General features: G+C 36.2%; 1 protein-coding gene across 13 annotated transcripts in view; it reads left to right on the top strand.

Moving 5' to 3' along the window:
- The window catches only part of CDH13 (cadherin 13), a 477,794-nt gene that overhangs the window by 80,588 nt on the left and 380,542 nt on the right, over window positions 1–16,664 (top strand). For all 13 annotated transcript variants that reach the window (XM_035543527.2, XM_035543525.2, XM_050713274.1 and 10 more), the window contains exon 2: window positions 9,151–9,262. In XM_035543527.2, the coding sequence (XP_035399420.1) occupies window positions 9,151–9,262 (112 nt within the window). The remainder of the gene's footprint in view (window positions 1–9,150; window positions 9,263–16,664) is intronic.

Raw genomic sequence — 16,664 nt, 5'->3', positions numbered from 1 at the left:
TGCTCAAAAATGTTCAACTGCTTGCTGTCTCTGCCCTGGGGCATGCTTCCTCTAGAGTCAGAAGAGTTGGTGCAAGTGCTTTTTAGTTTTTCGACTGTATTTTGTTTCATTAAAAATATTCCTCAAGTAGCAGCTGGTGCTGCCAAAGACATGTATTCTTTTGCTATTTATTTATTTATTTATTTATTTTTACCTCTGTATGACTCTGGCAGCTTGGAAATTCATGCTTATTGTAACTAAATGCACAGGCCCTTGACTGATCAAATGAACAGTGATGCAAGAAATGGGACCAAACAAATTAAAACATTTAACAAAGTAAATTAAAAATTTAAATGGTAGCTAGCCTACCAATAATAAAAAGGCATAGGTAATGCCTCATATTTAGAAATGAAAATAAAATAACTTGGGAAACATATCATTGAACAAGAAAATGCAGAAGTGTGTAAGTAATTTTAATAATCAACTTAGGAAATGAGTTCTAGGCTGAAATAATGTTAAACTATATTATAAATCTTCTGTATCTATCATGTAGATAACCCTGTGTTATGTGGGTTAAGTTCATACCAGTTTAACGAAAATAGGAAGTAGATGAGAAGATAGAGACCATGTTGGCATCATGATGGAAGGAAAGATTTAGGTGACTAATATTCCCTGTCCTTACTACAGGAGAATCCTCCTATCAGCTTGGTTTTGCAACAAAGTGCTACAAAACCACTCTTCAGAACTATCTATTTTACTGCTATCAGACTAATAGTGCAAGTTGTTATTTGTGGTAAAGAAAAAACAGCCTTTTGATGTGCAGGTAATGCTATGCTGCTACAGACTGCCTATAGCTTGTGGTTTTACAGAACATATTGTCCTCTTCCCAGAATCATAGAATATCCTGAGTTGGAAGGGACCCACAAGAATCATCAAGTCCAACTCCTGCTTAAGACACAATCAGTTGACAGGTTTGCGTTGGGATCCTTGCATTGTAGCTATTTTTCAATTTTTATGATGAGTGTCTGGACGTTGGACTTTTTTTTTTTTCTCCAGTACCCTTGATGGAATCAAGGGATTTACTTGAAAGTATTCATTTTTAAAAAATGTTATGTTTGTGACTGTGTGGGAGAAGGTTAAAAAATGTTCAGCAAATGTTTTCTTGAGGCTGAAAAGCAGACATTTTCACTTTCTCATACTTTATTTTTTAAGTTAACAGTTCTGAGGGTTGGTTCCTGCTGTCATAATGTTTCAAGGTAACAGCACCATGCATGTGCTTATTGCACAAATCCATGCTATTCTTTGAAAGATTGTTTTCAGCAAGTTCATTTTCGGTTTTAGCTTACCAGTGCAAAAGACAGATGTTCAATGTTACAGTAAGTTCAGTTTTGTGGTGTAGTAATAATTGCTTTATTTTATAACTGTGGAATATAAAGAGAACAATGGATGGAAGGTTGTACTTTTTTTTGATAATGATCACACTGTTGGGAAATTAAACCTAAATCATGTTCCTTATAGGTTCTAGACATCCTATCAAAACAAAACAACAACATAAAAAACAACACTATATGCTATAAGAAGTATATGATTTTAATTTTTTCTCTAACGGCTTTTACCACATCAGCATTCTCCTGTATGGAATAATGACTTTGCCCTGTGCAACTGTATGTGAAGGGTTATAAATATGTTTTAAAAAAAATCCTTAATTTATTTCCTTTTTTAAAACAGAGATTGATATTTTCATTCATCTAAGTGTTTCATGAAGTCATTACTGCTGGAAAATAGGATCAACCTGTTTACTTCATTAGGTGATAAATAACTAAAATGTTCGGCATAAACCAATCTTTGTACAGGTTACTGTTGTAATGCAGTTTAGGTTTCAGTAATTCCATATCTTGCAGTATAACCAGAACAGAACTTTGACTTTCAATGTTTCTTCTTTATGCCTCTTTGACTAGTACAGAAGTGCTATTGAATGGCTCATTTGCATTATTCTGTGCCCTGTAAAATGAATTTATTATGCAGCTTCTCTAAATAGGCTAACCAGTTGTAATCTCATTCCAGTGTTGTATGGGTTTCAGAAAAATGTGATTACTCTTTTCATAATGCCTAAAAATAAACAAACAAAAAAACCTTGGGGCCCAACCCATTCTTTTGTCTGAAGGGTTCTATTTGTTAAATGGCGTCATTAATCGTGATGGGTAGGTATCTATTTGGTAAATAATTGAGTAATTAAAAATATTATTCACTTTGAGCACAAGTAACACATTTTGGCCTCTGTTACTGATCATTAAAGTATTTAATGATCTGGGATGATAGTTATTGTCAGACTTACAAAAATCCAAGCGATGTTCAGAGATGTCTATACAGATGAAACAGCAAGTTGATCCTGCACTCTGAGACATGTGGATACCGTCCTTCTTGAGCTGGAAACCATTTTCTCACAGCAAATCCTGAGTCTCAGCTAATAAGCTCTATTGAGAGGGAAAGTTAAGCCTGGGCTCTGTGCTGTACGATGCCTGCCATCTGTGAGCAGAGCTGGTTCCCATCTGGCCAGAAAGGGCATAGGTTTAACAGTGCATGAGGGTTTGCATCTGTATTTGTATTTCATAAAGATTAATCCTGATTCTGTTTGTAAAAGCCTCTTAACATTGTTGTAGCTAAATGAAAGCAGTATCTACATTGATGTCAAAATTTTCAGCTCTTTTGTGTGTTTGTTAATTTTTAGAATGATTGTGATCCATAAGAATGACAAGACTTTAAAGGGAGAAGTGGAATATTAGGGAGCATTAGGCAACATATTTAAGGCTTAAGGAAATATGAACGTTGCTTACCAGGCCTTGGAGAGCCCTCATCTGGAATTTTGCACATATGCAAACCTGAGCAGGCACAATGAAAGGGTACTGAGATGATCAAAGGAGTGGATCCTATAGGAGGAGATTAACAGAATTTGGTTTGGCTACCCTAACGAGTTGAAGACTTACAGAGAAAAAGGGTTAATTAAGTTATGAGACAAAGATTGGTACACGAATAAATGGCTATAAATTGACCATGAATACATTTATTCTGGAAGGTATGAAATGCTCATCAGAATGAGGGTCCAGAATTGTGGAACACAAGAAGAATCAAATGATCTGGCCAGGAGACTATGCTATGCTTGCATGCCACAGCTGAAAACTAGAGATGGTTCCTTATATACAGACCCAAATTATATAGGCCTATGTATGTGTTTTGTTTAGTTTTTGTTTGTTTTCTTGATTCCCAAATTAAAGCTTGCTCTTGAGCAATGCTAGCTCATGTTCTGATGCATGGAAGTTGTGGTAGTAATGATTTCAGTGTAAGAAAATACCCAGGGACCCTGTGTATTCAGTATGGCTGCATTGACACTGGTGCAACCCCTGGCCGAGCTATTCTTCTCAGTGACCTCTGGCTTCTGAGTGTGTTGGCTGTGTTCAGAGCATGGAGGTGTGTTCAGGTGTGCCTGAACCTCAGAAGAAGTTTAATAAAATGTTCTTGGTCCCCTACCCCAGCTCAACAGGACAAAATGGCTGTCATGCGTCTTTGAGTGCTAGGCACTTCTTGGCAGCTTTTTTTACCCAAGTATAATACCATGGTGGTATGCCATCTTCCTCCTCGTTCTGGCCCTTCCTTTCAGAAGGAAAGTAGCTGTCTGTTCAGACAATAGTGCTGGCAAATTACTTCTCAAATAACTTAAATTAACAAGATTTCCAGTGTCATGGAAGATGCACACTTTTTATTGAATTCGTGATAAAATGCTCGTAATAAACATACGTTCACAAGGAAAGTGCTCATAAAAAGAAAGTTCCTGTGCTAGATACTCTCACAAAAGAGTTTGTCATATTTTGTTTCTAGTTAATGGATGCCTACCACAGTCACACCACTTAGTGACAGGAGAACTGAATTCATTTCAGCCAATAAAGTCATTCTAATTTGCATTTTCATAGCCCACCCTTCAGTACTCCAAGTGTGACTTTCATTTTTAGGATGGAGCTATGCAGTAAATGGATATGTAGGCCCTTTAAAAGGATATTTATCATCCTTGAAGAATCTTAGTGCCAAATCTTAATAGCATTTCTTACAAAAATGACTTGAATTCACTATCAGATTTGAAGGTAGAGCTGTAGAGATTGTGAATACTTTTTTTCTGAGACCCTTTTCAGATAAAAAGAAGAGGTTAAAGCCTGAAACAGTGAAAACTTTCCCTCCGTAGTGAAAATATTGAATAAAAAAATCAGCAAACCTTTGTGCTCTAGAAATCAAGTTATTGCAAAATAGCTGTGTATTTTATTTAATTTAGTCACTTTCAGAGATAAATAATTCAGCATACTTTTATGTAATATTAAAAAAAAAAAACCTTTGATAATTATGCAAATAAGAGGATAAGTTATTCAGGCTTTTGAGTTTTTCCCTGTGCCAACTGATGTTAAAAAAGTACCAGAAGACAAGGAGAACTTCATGTCCAGTCTGTATGTGATTTGATGAAACGATTGCCTCAGGACCTGCTGGCACTCTAATTGGAGTCATAATGCAGAATAAGAACCTTACTTAAAGCAGTGCTCTCTTTAGCTGTTTAAGTATCCCTCTCTTAATTTCATTTAAATAGCTCCCTCATGTAAATCATGAGTAAAATCGTGAAATCAATGAATAGCTCTTACTGACTTCAGTAGGGCAGGATTTCATCATCTCTTTGCAAATCACTGTGATTGTGTGCATCTTAATTAGTTTTTCTCCTCTGACAGCTTCCTCCTCATCCATTTTTTGGGGGTCTAGTATTGCAGCACCTGAAGATAGAAAGGTTTTTAAGATCCAGAGTTCTTAATCTCCATGATAAAAAATATTTTTTCATGTGCAATTTAATTTGGTGTTGGAGGTTCTCATTATTCAGATTACTTTTTCCTCTTGGTGCTCAGCTCTTAGGATCACTATTTTATATGAAAATCTCAAGTTGTCATCTGCAAAAAAATAAAAAGAAAAAATAATAAAAAATCTAGTTCTCATGCTTCCAGATAAAAGTTCAGGAGCATAAATTTTCATATACTTTTACAAGTAAATAAGTCAAAATAATTCCATCCCCACCCTCCCACCAAACTCCGCCCCCCCCCCCCCCCCCCCCCCCCAAGAAAATAAATCTAATTTCTAAAGAAATTACTCATTATTTTGTGGCCTTTTGAAATGATGGGTGGGAATGGTCAAGATGGGTGTCATGGTGTCATTTCTATTTTAACTCTTGTGGATTTTTATATTAATTTTTTTTTTTTTAAATTTTTGCATTTAAAGTTACTTTCCTGAAGTCAAAAGTAGAATGTGGTCTTATATATAGAATACTGCCTCATGAAATGAGATCTGTTTGCATTTGTTTGTAAAACTCATCGCTGGGCAGATGGTTTTCACAGGTGTCTGCACCAGTTACATCTCTGTTTAAATGAAGCCTTGCAGAAGGATGAATTTAACACTATAGGAATATATGTGAAATGTAATTCATATTCTGAAGGTTGCATTTTTAATAATAGAAAGTTGATTTAATGCAAGTAGGGCTAATGAAGGTGTGAGAGTTTTTACAGTTAAAGGTGAGCGAATTCATTTTGAGAGTGGCCAATCAAATCTGAATGGAGTTGCTTCATACATTGAATCTGGGAGAGCCTAAAAGAACATTTGAAATTTTGTGGAAGGTCATTACAGAGATTAATTTTCCATCACTACAGAGGTAAAGGAATTCTGGGTTTTGAGATGTGGCATTGCCCAAAGGTACTTTAACATCAGGGGCTTTATTAATCTCCATTGCGGCATGGTATAAAATTGCAGTCCTCTACTGATTTTTTAACCCATGTTCTATGGGAGCAGTTTTCAGTGGAAATGTTGAGGTCAGTAAGGTCAGAAGCATGTGCCTGCTGTTTTATTAACTACCAAAAAAATATAATAAGAAAGGTGTTTCTTATGCATCTGATGAGATATCAAGCCTAGTTCTAGCCCAGTGACCAAACTTTCACAGGAGTTATCTGAACTAGTGACATTTCCTTATAGTGACTGGTAATAAATTCAGAAAGTCAAATAGTCAGGATATTAAAAACAAGTCTTCACTCCGTACATTTCTGAAAAACATTAGGTTATGAAAAACTTGGATTCTGCTTGTCAGTGAATAGAGGCGCTTTAGGTCTGAGTGGTCACAACTCCTTGGTTTGCTTCTCAGGCTTTTTCATGTGCAAATTTTGTTGCATAATTGTCATGTTCTTTCAAGAATGCAGCTTTTTTTTTTTTTTCTTAGTGGGTGAAGGATCCTTTTGTACTAATGACCCAATACGTATTTAACTACATGTGTGAAAAATGTTTATATACTCCAAATTCTACATATATGACACTTTAAACATTGCTTTCAGTGTATTTAGCTGAGCTCTTTCTCTAGGTAGCTATCAGCCCACAAACACTTGCATTGTGTTAAAAAAATGTGAAATCTACATGGTGATAAATTCAGAATGTGTTCCACTTTGAACAATATTCTCTTTGCCTTCAATGCAAATCTGTGCTTGGCTTTTCTTTTCAAGATATTTTTAAAGACTTTTTCTCACAACATGAAGAAACTCAAAAGAAATTATTTTAACATGATAGACATTTAGTTCTATAGAAAAAGTTTCTTCATGAGACAAGTAAATTAAAAGAACGCTTGTGCTTCTAAAAGATAATTAATTAAAAACTCTCTGTGTGGTGGCAAATCTAACGTCTTGTCTGACATGTTGAGAAGAAAGTGCTTGGAATTGCACAAGTAGAATAAAATGTTCCATTTCACAGCAAGGCCAAGCCTGAGTCTTGTAATTATTTCAAAGGGAGTAAAGGTCATTTTCTATTTGCTACATCCATATTATGTGAAGCTTCTGTACCAGGCTTACAGAAGTTAACTCATGACCTATTTAGATTGCCCAGATTTCAAAGTCAACTTATACTGTCACAAATCTGATAAAATAGACATATTCTCTTCTCAAAGAGCACTGACATAGATGATGTTCAGAGCAGGTTTTTCATTTATAGGTCTATAAGACAAGAGTTTCAACTTTAAGACTTCAGAAGCTGGGAGATCACAATATGATTTGCCTCTTATTAGCTGCATTAGTCCTTTAGGGGAAGAATTAGGTTTGTAGTTAAATTTCAGCATATTTTGTTTGACTGTATTTTTGTGCATATTCATTCAGTAATAGCATGAGTCAGGGAGACAGGTACTTTAAAAATACATCTCTGTGCAGTGAAAATATGTGCAGGAAATACAGGTTTAAATTTCATTGATGTGTGCATGTGACCATTTAAATACATACCAGGATATTTTTGATGATCAGTAATCAAGATTCATGCAAAATTTTGAGGGGAGGCTCTGAGTATGTTTGTGTTTATGGATACCTTATACTGGAGGACCGAAGGGGAAGATGGTTCAATTCTCAACCCCCGTAGAATCCGGAATCTCCAATAAAATCAATAAATCAGCCTCAATAACTGAATGAGGGATTAGGCACTGTGCTTTTTTAAGCTTTTGTAAGAAAGGCAGCAGTTACATGGACATATAGAAGTGAGTAATAGTCAAGTGTATTGCACCTTGCTTCGTGTATTACTACTTTAAGTCTTTCTTTTCTTTCTTGGTTAATCCCTCAGAGGGATAAATGTAGCAGAGGTCAGGGAGGAAAGGAAAGGTGTCTATCTGCTGCATTTGAATACCACTAGCTTAATTGTCGTGAAATAGTCTGGCTATTTCTCAGTCTGCATCACTTTTAGCCAAGTTTTTATAGCAAATGTCAGTGACATGAAACAAATGATCCAATGCTTGGTTTCAGTAAGGAGAACTAATGCCGACCAGGTTAGGTACTGCTGCTTTTGATTTCTATAAATGGGATCATGTGAAACTTGGTGAGTGTGAAGTGCATGAAGAGTGAGCAGCAAATGTATTGCTCTGAGTGAATGGATTACAAGTGGTGTGGCTATGAGGGAAAAATGCAGATGTTAAAAACTTTGCAGGGCATCTTTGTAGGATTAGGATCAGTTTATCTAGACAGTAATGTTGTGGAGGTAGAACCATGAAATGTGGCTTTCAGGGCCACCACATTTGCCTGACCTTCTTCACCTTGGTCATTATGGGTGTCCCATCTCTTTGAGTTTTCTTTGGATGTCCAACAAGAAGCACATTGGCCACAACAATTTTGAGATCACAGTGCTGTGTACACCAGGTTAAGGCCAGGATTTGAAAACCACCTTTGGAGGTTCTGAAGCAGAAGCTACTTTTGAAAATGAGGCTATGTTCGTATAAGTTGAAAAATAAAGATTTGGGTTTTCCTACTCTCTTGAACTTTCCTCCTTTTGCCTCTCTCTTTAATCTTTTAAACTACTTAGTATATTTTTCCTGCTGCATCTTTCTCAGACGTTCTTACCCCTGTGCTCTCATTTAAAAACTACCAAGAAAAATAGCACTTCAGATTGTTTTTTGTACTCAGGGATAGAACACAAACCTTCAGAGACTGAGATTGGCATTATACCTGTTTCCAACAAATCTTGTTTAGCTTTTAAGGTCCCACCTTTGCCAAGGTGTTCCTGTGGTGACAAAGAGGTTTGGTGACTGCATACTAAGAGTAATACAAATTGTATTTAACTTTAATCTTCAGATCCATCTCCAATATGACGCACACGTTTAATTTTCAGTCTTCCCTTGGTGTAAAGAAGTTTTTGATTATGAGGAAAATGAATGAATTGTGACTCAAGAGGAAAAAAAGAAAATCAACAGTTTACATTCAGTTATTTAAATCAACTTAGAAGTGTTTAGTTTAAGCACATATTTAAACTGAACTGGGTTCAACTGTGTTGTTAGGAGCAACCTAAAAGCATCCTATGTTTTCATAGAGACAAATAATATCCTTTATTCATCATCTGGACTGAGCCCTCAAAGTTACTGTTTTGTAATCTCCATGCCAGCACACACACATAAAAGCAAAAGCTTCCATAAAAAATATGTTTAGCAAGGTTTGAAGGGGGAAGTGTGATGTGATGGATATTTTGTCTTATGAATGTGGAGCCCAAGATTTGGTTTTATGAGCACTGAGCCCAAATCCAGTATCATTCCCAGAAGCTAACATGATGGATGAGTGAGTGGATGTTCAAAGTCCATTTCCTTTGTTTCTTCAGGTTCTGCTGCTTGCATGTGCAGAAGATTTAGAATGCATCCCTGGATTCCAGCAAAAGGTTTTTTATATTGAACAGCCATTTGAATTCACAGAGGACCAGCGAGTTCTGAACCGTATGTTATTTTCATATATTACTCTTGTGCAGAAATCAGAATTGCCTATATGTTTGTATCACTCCTGCCATTTATCAGAAAGCTTTTTATTGTACATAGGGTGTTGAATATTGCCGTGATTCTGTCTGTGTTCCCCTGCATTAATCCCATATCTCTAGAGAGTTTACTTGGTTTCATGTATTAGAGATGGCAAAATACTATATATACATAAATTTAGGATAATATGAATGTTGTGAAAACTTAAAATCATCCACTTTTTGAAAAGTAAATTTCCTTGGAAATTTTTATAGTCTTTCCTATAATACTGGAAATTGCTTGGAAATTTCACTAGTAATTCCTCTCTGCAAATCAGGTTTAGAAGCTTGTATCTTAAAATTCAACCTGTATTCAAAGCTGGTGTAAGTCCAAGCCTTTCCGTGAAATTCAGAAGAGACTGGATCAAGCTTGTGATCATCAATGACAGAAAATTTTTACTGCATGTGTTATACAAATGGATCATTCAATAATATTTCCAATGACCAGGTATCACATCCAAGCTGCTGCTGTATGCTTAAAGCATTAGCTAAAGGAGACTTAACTGTCTTTGAGTCCTGGTTTTAGTTCCTTCAAATCTTTTTAATAAGCAAGTGATACAACTTGTTCATTTCTGTGGCTTTGGGACATTGCTGTCATTTTCATAACTTTCAAACACATCCACATTTGCACATGATATGTATATTACTAATAGTTTCTTAGTTATGCTTGGTTGCTTGCTGTTAAATCATGAATATTTCTAGATTTGCAGCATGAGATAGTAGTGCTGCTATCTAAATACAGTATCTAGATCATATAAGGCAGTGCATAGTGACAGTCTAGTGAAACCATGACATGCAAAGCAATGTTACTCATTAAATGCACGATTCCCATCTCAGTTGCCTCCAGATGCTATTACAACGTATTGATATATGTGCACTGTTATGCTTGTTTGGGTGAAGGTATAATATATTTGCATACAGATTTTAAAATACCACTAAATTTAAACCAAAACCAAACCAAAACAAAAATGCTATTCAGAACTGTAAGATTATACACTTTAGAAGACAGATTTCAAGCTTCCAATTTCTTTAGGCAATTTTGCTCTAAATTGTTGTTTTAACTCCCAAGATTGCTTCCAGGCATTGATGAACATGGTTTGATTGGATTTAAACATTCCTACGTTGTTAAAATAGAAATTTGTAGATTGCATTTAATCATAGATTCAGAGAATGGTTGAATAGAATCCCCAGCTCTCCCAGGTGGAGAGGGAGAGGTGTTCCATAGGAGCTTTTCATAGCAGAAGTGCTCCAGCCCTCTGATCATACTCATGGCCCTCCTCTGGACCAGCTTTACCAGGTTCATGTCTTTCCTGTGCTGGTGGTGCCGGTAAGTCTCCAATGCTGAAAACCTATGCAAGGAAAAACAATATTAACTAGTTAGTGTTAAGCTGAATGAAAATAACCTTTGTTGTATTCTTTGTTTGCTTCTGAATTTTGAGGCTGTTGCATGTCTGGCCAGATATCCTGCTGATTTGGGCTTGCTCTGCCAAACAAGTAAAGGATAAATTGATTAAGCCAGTGTTGACTGGTCAGCTCTGTGGTGAATCAGCAAACTGCACTGGTGTGAAACTGGCCCATTAATTAAGATGCCATCATTAAAGTAAGAAGAAGGAAAGAACAGGAGGAGATCTAGAAACGCCTGGAAACAATCTTGGGAATTAAATTATTTTAATAAGCAGACACTAAATTGGCCTAATATGTAATGTTCAACAAAGGCAGATTGTCGATGCATGATTCTAGTTAATTCAATCACTTGTAAATAGTATGTCCTTCATGCAGTGGTATTAAACCTCTGCACAGTTTCTTCATTTTAGCTGTCAACAGAATTGATATTTTTAATTGTCTGTTTGAATACACTTTGCATGCTCTTGCATCTTTTTATACCTATTACCCAAGAGCAGCGTAATTTAGCAGTTGCATTGGAATGTGAGGCTTTCCAGGGCTATGTAAATTAATAGAGCAAATATGCAAAGCAGGTCTATAGCAGTGATTGCTTTTGTAGTCCTCAATAAGGAAAGGAAAGGAGCTTCTTAATTCTTTTCTGAAGTGCTATAAAAGTCTTTTTTTTTTCCAAATTAAGCAAGGACCTACTGTACACTTCATTGCCAGCATCTTCCTAGCAATTTAATATAGGTTATGGCAGGTTCTTATGTATTTATTACTTTTAAATAGGGCAATATTAATTATATTTTACATTTACTGGTGGGAGGATAAACCCAAAGCAAGGGTACAGAACTTTATCTTTTCTTATTCTCACTTGTACTGATTCTTATCAAAACTGATGTATAAGTTGACAGTAACAGATATATATCAGTCCATTTGTGTATGCATGCCTTCCTTCCCATTAATTTCACTGGGCTCCTATTGCTATTTGTTATCTTTTATCCCATTGTGCTCAGATTGAACTGCTTTTTTATTGATTTATCATTACATCTCACTTAACAGCACTCTCTAGCATTACTCAGACCATTCATTATCCTAATTTTGTTGTATTTTACGATGGACTTTTTCTTCCCCTCATCAGACCACCTTCTGTCCATATCCCTTGTGTTTTCTATGACCACACGCAAAACCAAGCACTTCTCACCTGCTTGTGAACTGCCCAGTTCTTTTCCTCCAGTGCCATCTTCTTAAAACCAGATGGTCCATTGGTGTGTTAGGAGAGGATTCATACAGCCACTCTCTGGAAATACTGAAGAGTCTTTCCACATAACTGTTGCTTTAACAGGCAATAACATTACTGGATTTTTCTTCTTTGTAGCTCTTTTAGTTTACACCTAAGACTGTCTTCTGCAATTAAATAGAGAAAATCACAAAGATTGTTAGGTTCTTGATAAGGTGATAATTGACAGCATTAATTGCAGGTTTTACCTTTCTGAAACATTTGTGGCCATCAATATACTTTCACATCAGCGAGCTTGTCTTCAGCAATGCTGACAGGTCATGGGTAGTGACAATGCTCCATCATGCCAGGCTGATAGAGAGTTCCTAATCAGACCCATCAAACGTGGAAATGTAATTGTGTTACATTAATCATGTTTATACTTAACATACATGTGTCTGGGCTTTTGGGGGTACTTTTAATTGACAATAAATCAAATAGTACACTTGAAAAATTGAGGCAATTAACATAAGGCATTAGGTGATGTGTTGTGCATACTAAACTGGGGAATACATTGTCAGTGATTTAAATGTCAAAACAAAGGAATTTTTGACCCTTACTTGAAAAGCTTTAATTTGGATGTTAATTAATGGCTGACCTCTTCTGTCTCTTACATGATAGATTGCATGTTTCAGAGCTTGAGCTGTTTCAAGATCACAGCTTTGTCTGTTTGCATTTGTGTGCTTTTTCATTCTGTGGATTTGAACAAAGACATTTCTATTCAGTCATATAGAAAATCTTTGTCTACTCATATGGTGGGAAATATATTAGTCTGCTTATCATTAATACTTGAAGGCAGTTTTGCTGTTTAGCAAAGCTGAAGCCTCCAAGATTTCCTTTGCTTGAACTGAGTAATGCCTGTGGAAAGATCAGAGAAGACCTTTCCTACTATTATGACATCAGGTGTGTACATGGATCATAGTGGTGATCACACTCACATCGAAACATTTCCTACAGATTCTCAAATAAATAGATAAGGGCCGTGTGAGATCTGTGATTTATCATATCCAGTATTCCTGCTGTTTACCATGCCATTTGACTTTACAGAGAGCATGAACCAGTTGCAGAAATAGTCTATTGATATTACATTGTTACTCTCTATTTACTCTGATCCATACAGTTTTCACATTTTTCATCTCTCCTGCTTCGCTTTTTCTGCAACTTGTATAGAGCCAATGTTGGCAGCCTAATTCAATATACTGTAATTCGCCAGATCCTCTACAGAGTTTTAACATGAGGTTTATACACCAGAGTTGGCTCTTCACACTGAATATGCCAGGTTTTAGGTAATTAGAACTAAAGGTGGTAGTTGCAGCTTGCCAAAGAACAAGTTCAAATGAGGTAAGGTTTTGGCTTAGTAATTTCATGCAGGCAAAACTGTCTAGACTTTTGGGCAACAACTAGATAACTATGGGTTTTTCACTTAATCAGGTGTATATATCTGTAGTACATCCTTGTTGAAGCACAGATATGGCTATTCGAAATAAAGAAGTCTTTAACACATTTTGAGTTTTACAAACATTTAAAATATTTTTGTTTCTTATAAATAACACTCTATATTAAGGAATGTACTTCTTTACAAAATGTTGAAAAATGATTCCTGTGCTGGACATTTGTTAGCAGGTTCTACAGAAATATGCCTGTCAACCTTTCTAACCAGAAAGCTGAACGTTGTTTATAGTCCAAAATATATCTTAATGTGCGCGTAGCCATGTATAGAACTTGAATACCAGAGCCTCAGTGCTGGCACTTGAATACATGATTAAGCCCAGGCTTCTGGGATTCGATGTTATGCCCTTTGGATGGAAATATTAGTCAGGATTGGAAGCCAGACATTAGGGATATCCCTTAATCATGCTGTTTCCCTTTAAATAGCTATAGGAAGCCAAGCTCCTGTTACCAAAATTTCAGTATTGCCTAACCCTTCCACAAACATAATGAGAAAATTTTCTGCATAAGTACTGCAAATAGGTATTGTTATTGTAAGATTATTAATATAGAACATCTCGAGTATGTTTCTGAATAGATGAATGCAGAGCAGTGTTTCAACATAACACTGTCATCTATTAGACTTCTTTCGCACATGACTAAAGCAAAAACAATTTAAAATCAAACAAACAAAACAAAATGCGTGGCCAGAGAGTTGCCTTCCAAATAGTACTTGTCAGCTTATGAACAGGATCAGAGGGGAATTGAGTCAAAAATATACTTTGTTTGATTTTTATGCATATACATTTAATTAAACTATTTTTTTTCTTGCAAGAGGGTAAGATATTAGACGACAACGTGGAAAAAATAATTAGTCTCTGAGAAATATCTTCAATGCTAAGTCAAAATCTCAAATGGATGTAGTCAGCTCTTGCAGAGTAATGGAGGAAAAGCCATGTGTGTTGGTGAAACCTCCTCTTGCCATTATCAAGTCTTTATCATTATTCCAAGGTGGAGAAAATGAAAAACTAAACCCAGAAAGTGTCTTGTCTGTTTTGGTCAGAAAAGCCATTCCACCCTGGGTTAAAAAAAATAAAAAAAAAAAAAACGGGGAAGATGTTTACAGTAACGGTGCATGCTTTATTAACTGGTAGATTCTGGATTTTGGAAGGTAAAAGTAGCAGATTACTTGGTTTGAGATCTGATTTATTTATTTTTTTTTTCCTGAAGACTTTCCATGAACCATAATGTTTTGCAGAGAATCCTTTTTGGAATATGTCTGCTTTGGTTGGCTGAAGAAAGCCAGCTGTTCTTCTAATAGTCTAAATCAATGACCAACTGCTCAGTATTAGCAGGATGGGTCCATTGCTCAGTGCAGTGCAAACCTTGTATTAATAACGTCCCCAGGTGCTTTAATGGAAGACTTTTTCTGTTCATTTCCAGTTGGCACTTCCAAAACAAAAATTAGATTAACTAAATTATCGCTCCCTAACCGAAAAAAGATGCAGGCCAAGAGGCAGCCTCATTCAGCTATATGAACATGTTGGAAGGCTAAAATCTTCTAAGAAAATGTCAGTATCTTGGCATAATGCAGCAAGCAAGTAGTCTGACATGAAATGCCAGGGCTGACAAAATTCACCGGGGCAATCTTCCTGAGGAAATGAGGGGTAGGGACATATGACCTCTGGACATTGGAGCTGGGGTTGTGCTGTAACACCTTCAGCATCAGCCCATCTTTATCAGGAGGATGCTGTTTGCATCTGACAAACAGACGTAGCATGAATGATTGCATGCTGAGACGTTCCTGCTCTTCTGTTGTAAGTAGCTTCGTATTTCCACAGACTGCATTTCTGACAGCTTTTAATTTGAGCATCTTAGAAAAGCACCATGCAAAAGATGTCTAACCTGTTCCATTATGCTTCAAAGTGCAGTGTGGACACTTGGCAAGAATTAATGGAAGTAAGAGAGGTTAAATCTTTCTTTAAACATAGAATCTTATTTAAGTTAATGATATCTTAAATCATGCAAGTATTCTTGAAAATAATTGCAGATGTATTTCACTATTAATTTTTAGTTTTTAGAATTTCTCTCTGCTAATCCAAATCAAATTACAACTTTTATATTGTGATTATGCTCAGGTTTCAACTTGCAGTTTTTCTTTCCCTTTGCCTATTTAAAGCAGTCTTTCCTTGACAGAGCAATCTGTATGCACATGTTGGCTATAGTCTGCTTTAATGGATGCATCTCCTTTTTACATACCTTTCCTGTAACATGTGATCTCTCCATCTCTCTTTGAGAATAAGTAACATTGGCAATAAACTCATGAAGTCTTTCAGAAATTTATTAGACTGAATGCTTTGTTTTCTAGCTGGAGGCTGCTGTTTTTGATTTTGTCATCTGTCTCAGTTCAGCTTAACCACCAGAACTTTTTCTCTAGACAAGAGAAAGGAACTTTTTCTGGATTGATTCTGAAAACTGTGGTCATTTTGGAGTGATTTTGTGTGCATGTTTGTATGCCTGGTACCGACTGCTTCTTATTGGGCAGACAAGTACAGCTGTAGATAGTGGAGTAAGTACATGTCATGTTCTGTGCTATGAATATTAAGTAAAGTGTTTGCTGGTAGGATTTACTGAAATAAGAAATTGCCTTAGGAAAGCCAGACTGAAAGTGATCAAAAATCTGAAATTCCTGTAGCAAAGAATCCTTTTTTAAAAAAAGGTAGAAATAAAACTGGGAGCACTGGGAGGGCCTAAAAGATGATGCCTATAACAATCTGGGATGCTGTTCTTTAGACAGGGCTCTACTTTCAATACTAGCTTGGATTGTTTCATCTCTAAAAATGAGTGCCACCTTCTGTCTCTCAAGAGCTGAAGCAGAACTGAGGTGCTTTTAAAGAGAGCAGCACAACAGAGGCAATACTGAAGCAGCTTACAGGTAGTGGATAGCAAAAGAGAAATTCTGCACTGAAGTTGTAGCAACCATCAGTATATATTTGACATATTTGCAAAACGCTTACTAGCAAGTTCCAGAACTAAAAGCATGTCAGATTGAAGTAAATGATAATTGATCTAATTGATACATGGGACCATTCTGTAACCAGGAGTTCAGGTTTAGTTTTCTGAAGGGCAAATTGCAACTCACTCTTATGTTCCTTTTCATCAGCTGTGATCCTCCTTTCAGCAGGATCTAGGTTTATGTTATAGGCTGAGTTGTCCTGTCTGACAATTTTGGTCAAAA

Source organism: Cygnus atratus, chromosome 12 (genome assembly GCF_013377495.2).
Source record: "Cygnus atratus isolate AKBS03 ecotype Queensland, Australia chromosome 12, CAtr_DNAZoo_HiC_assembly, whole genome shotgun sequence".
In the NCBI taxonomy this organism is placed as follows: domain Eukaryota; kingdom Metazoa; phylum Chordata; class Aves; order Anseriformes; family Anatidae; genus Cygnus; species Cygnus atratus.
This window is presented reverse-complemented; position numbering and strand designations above follow the sequence as displayed.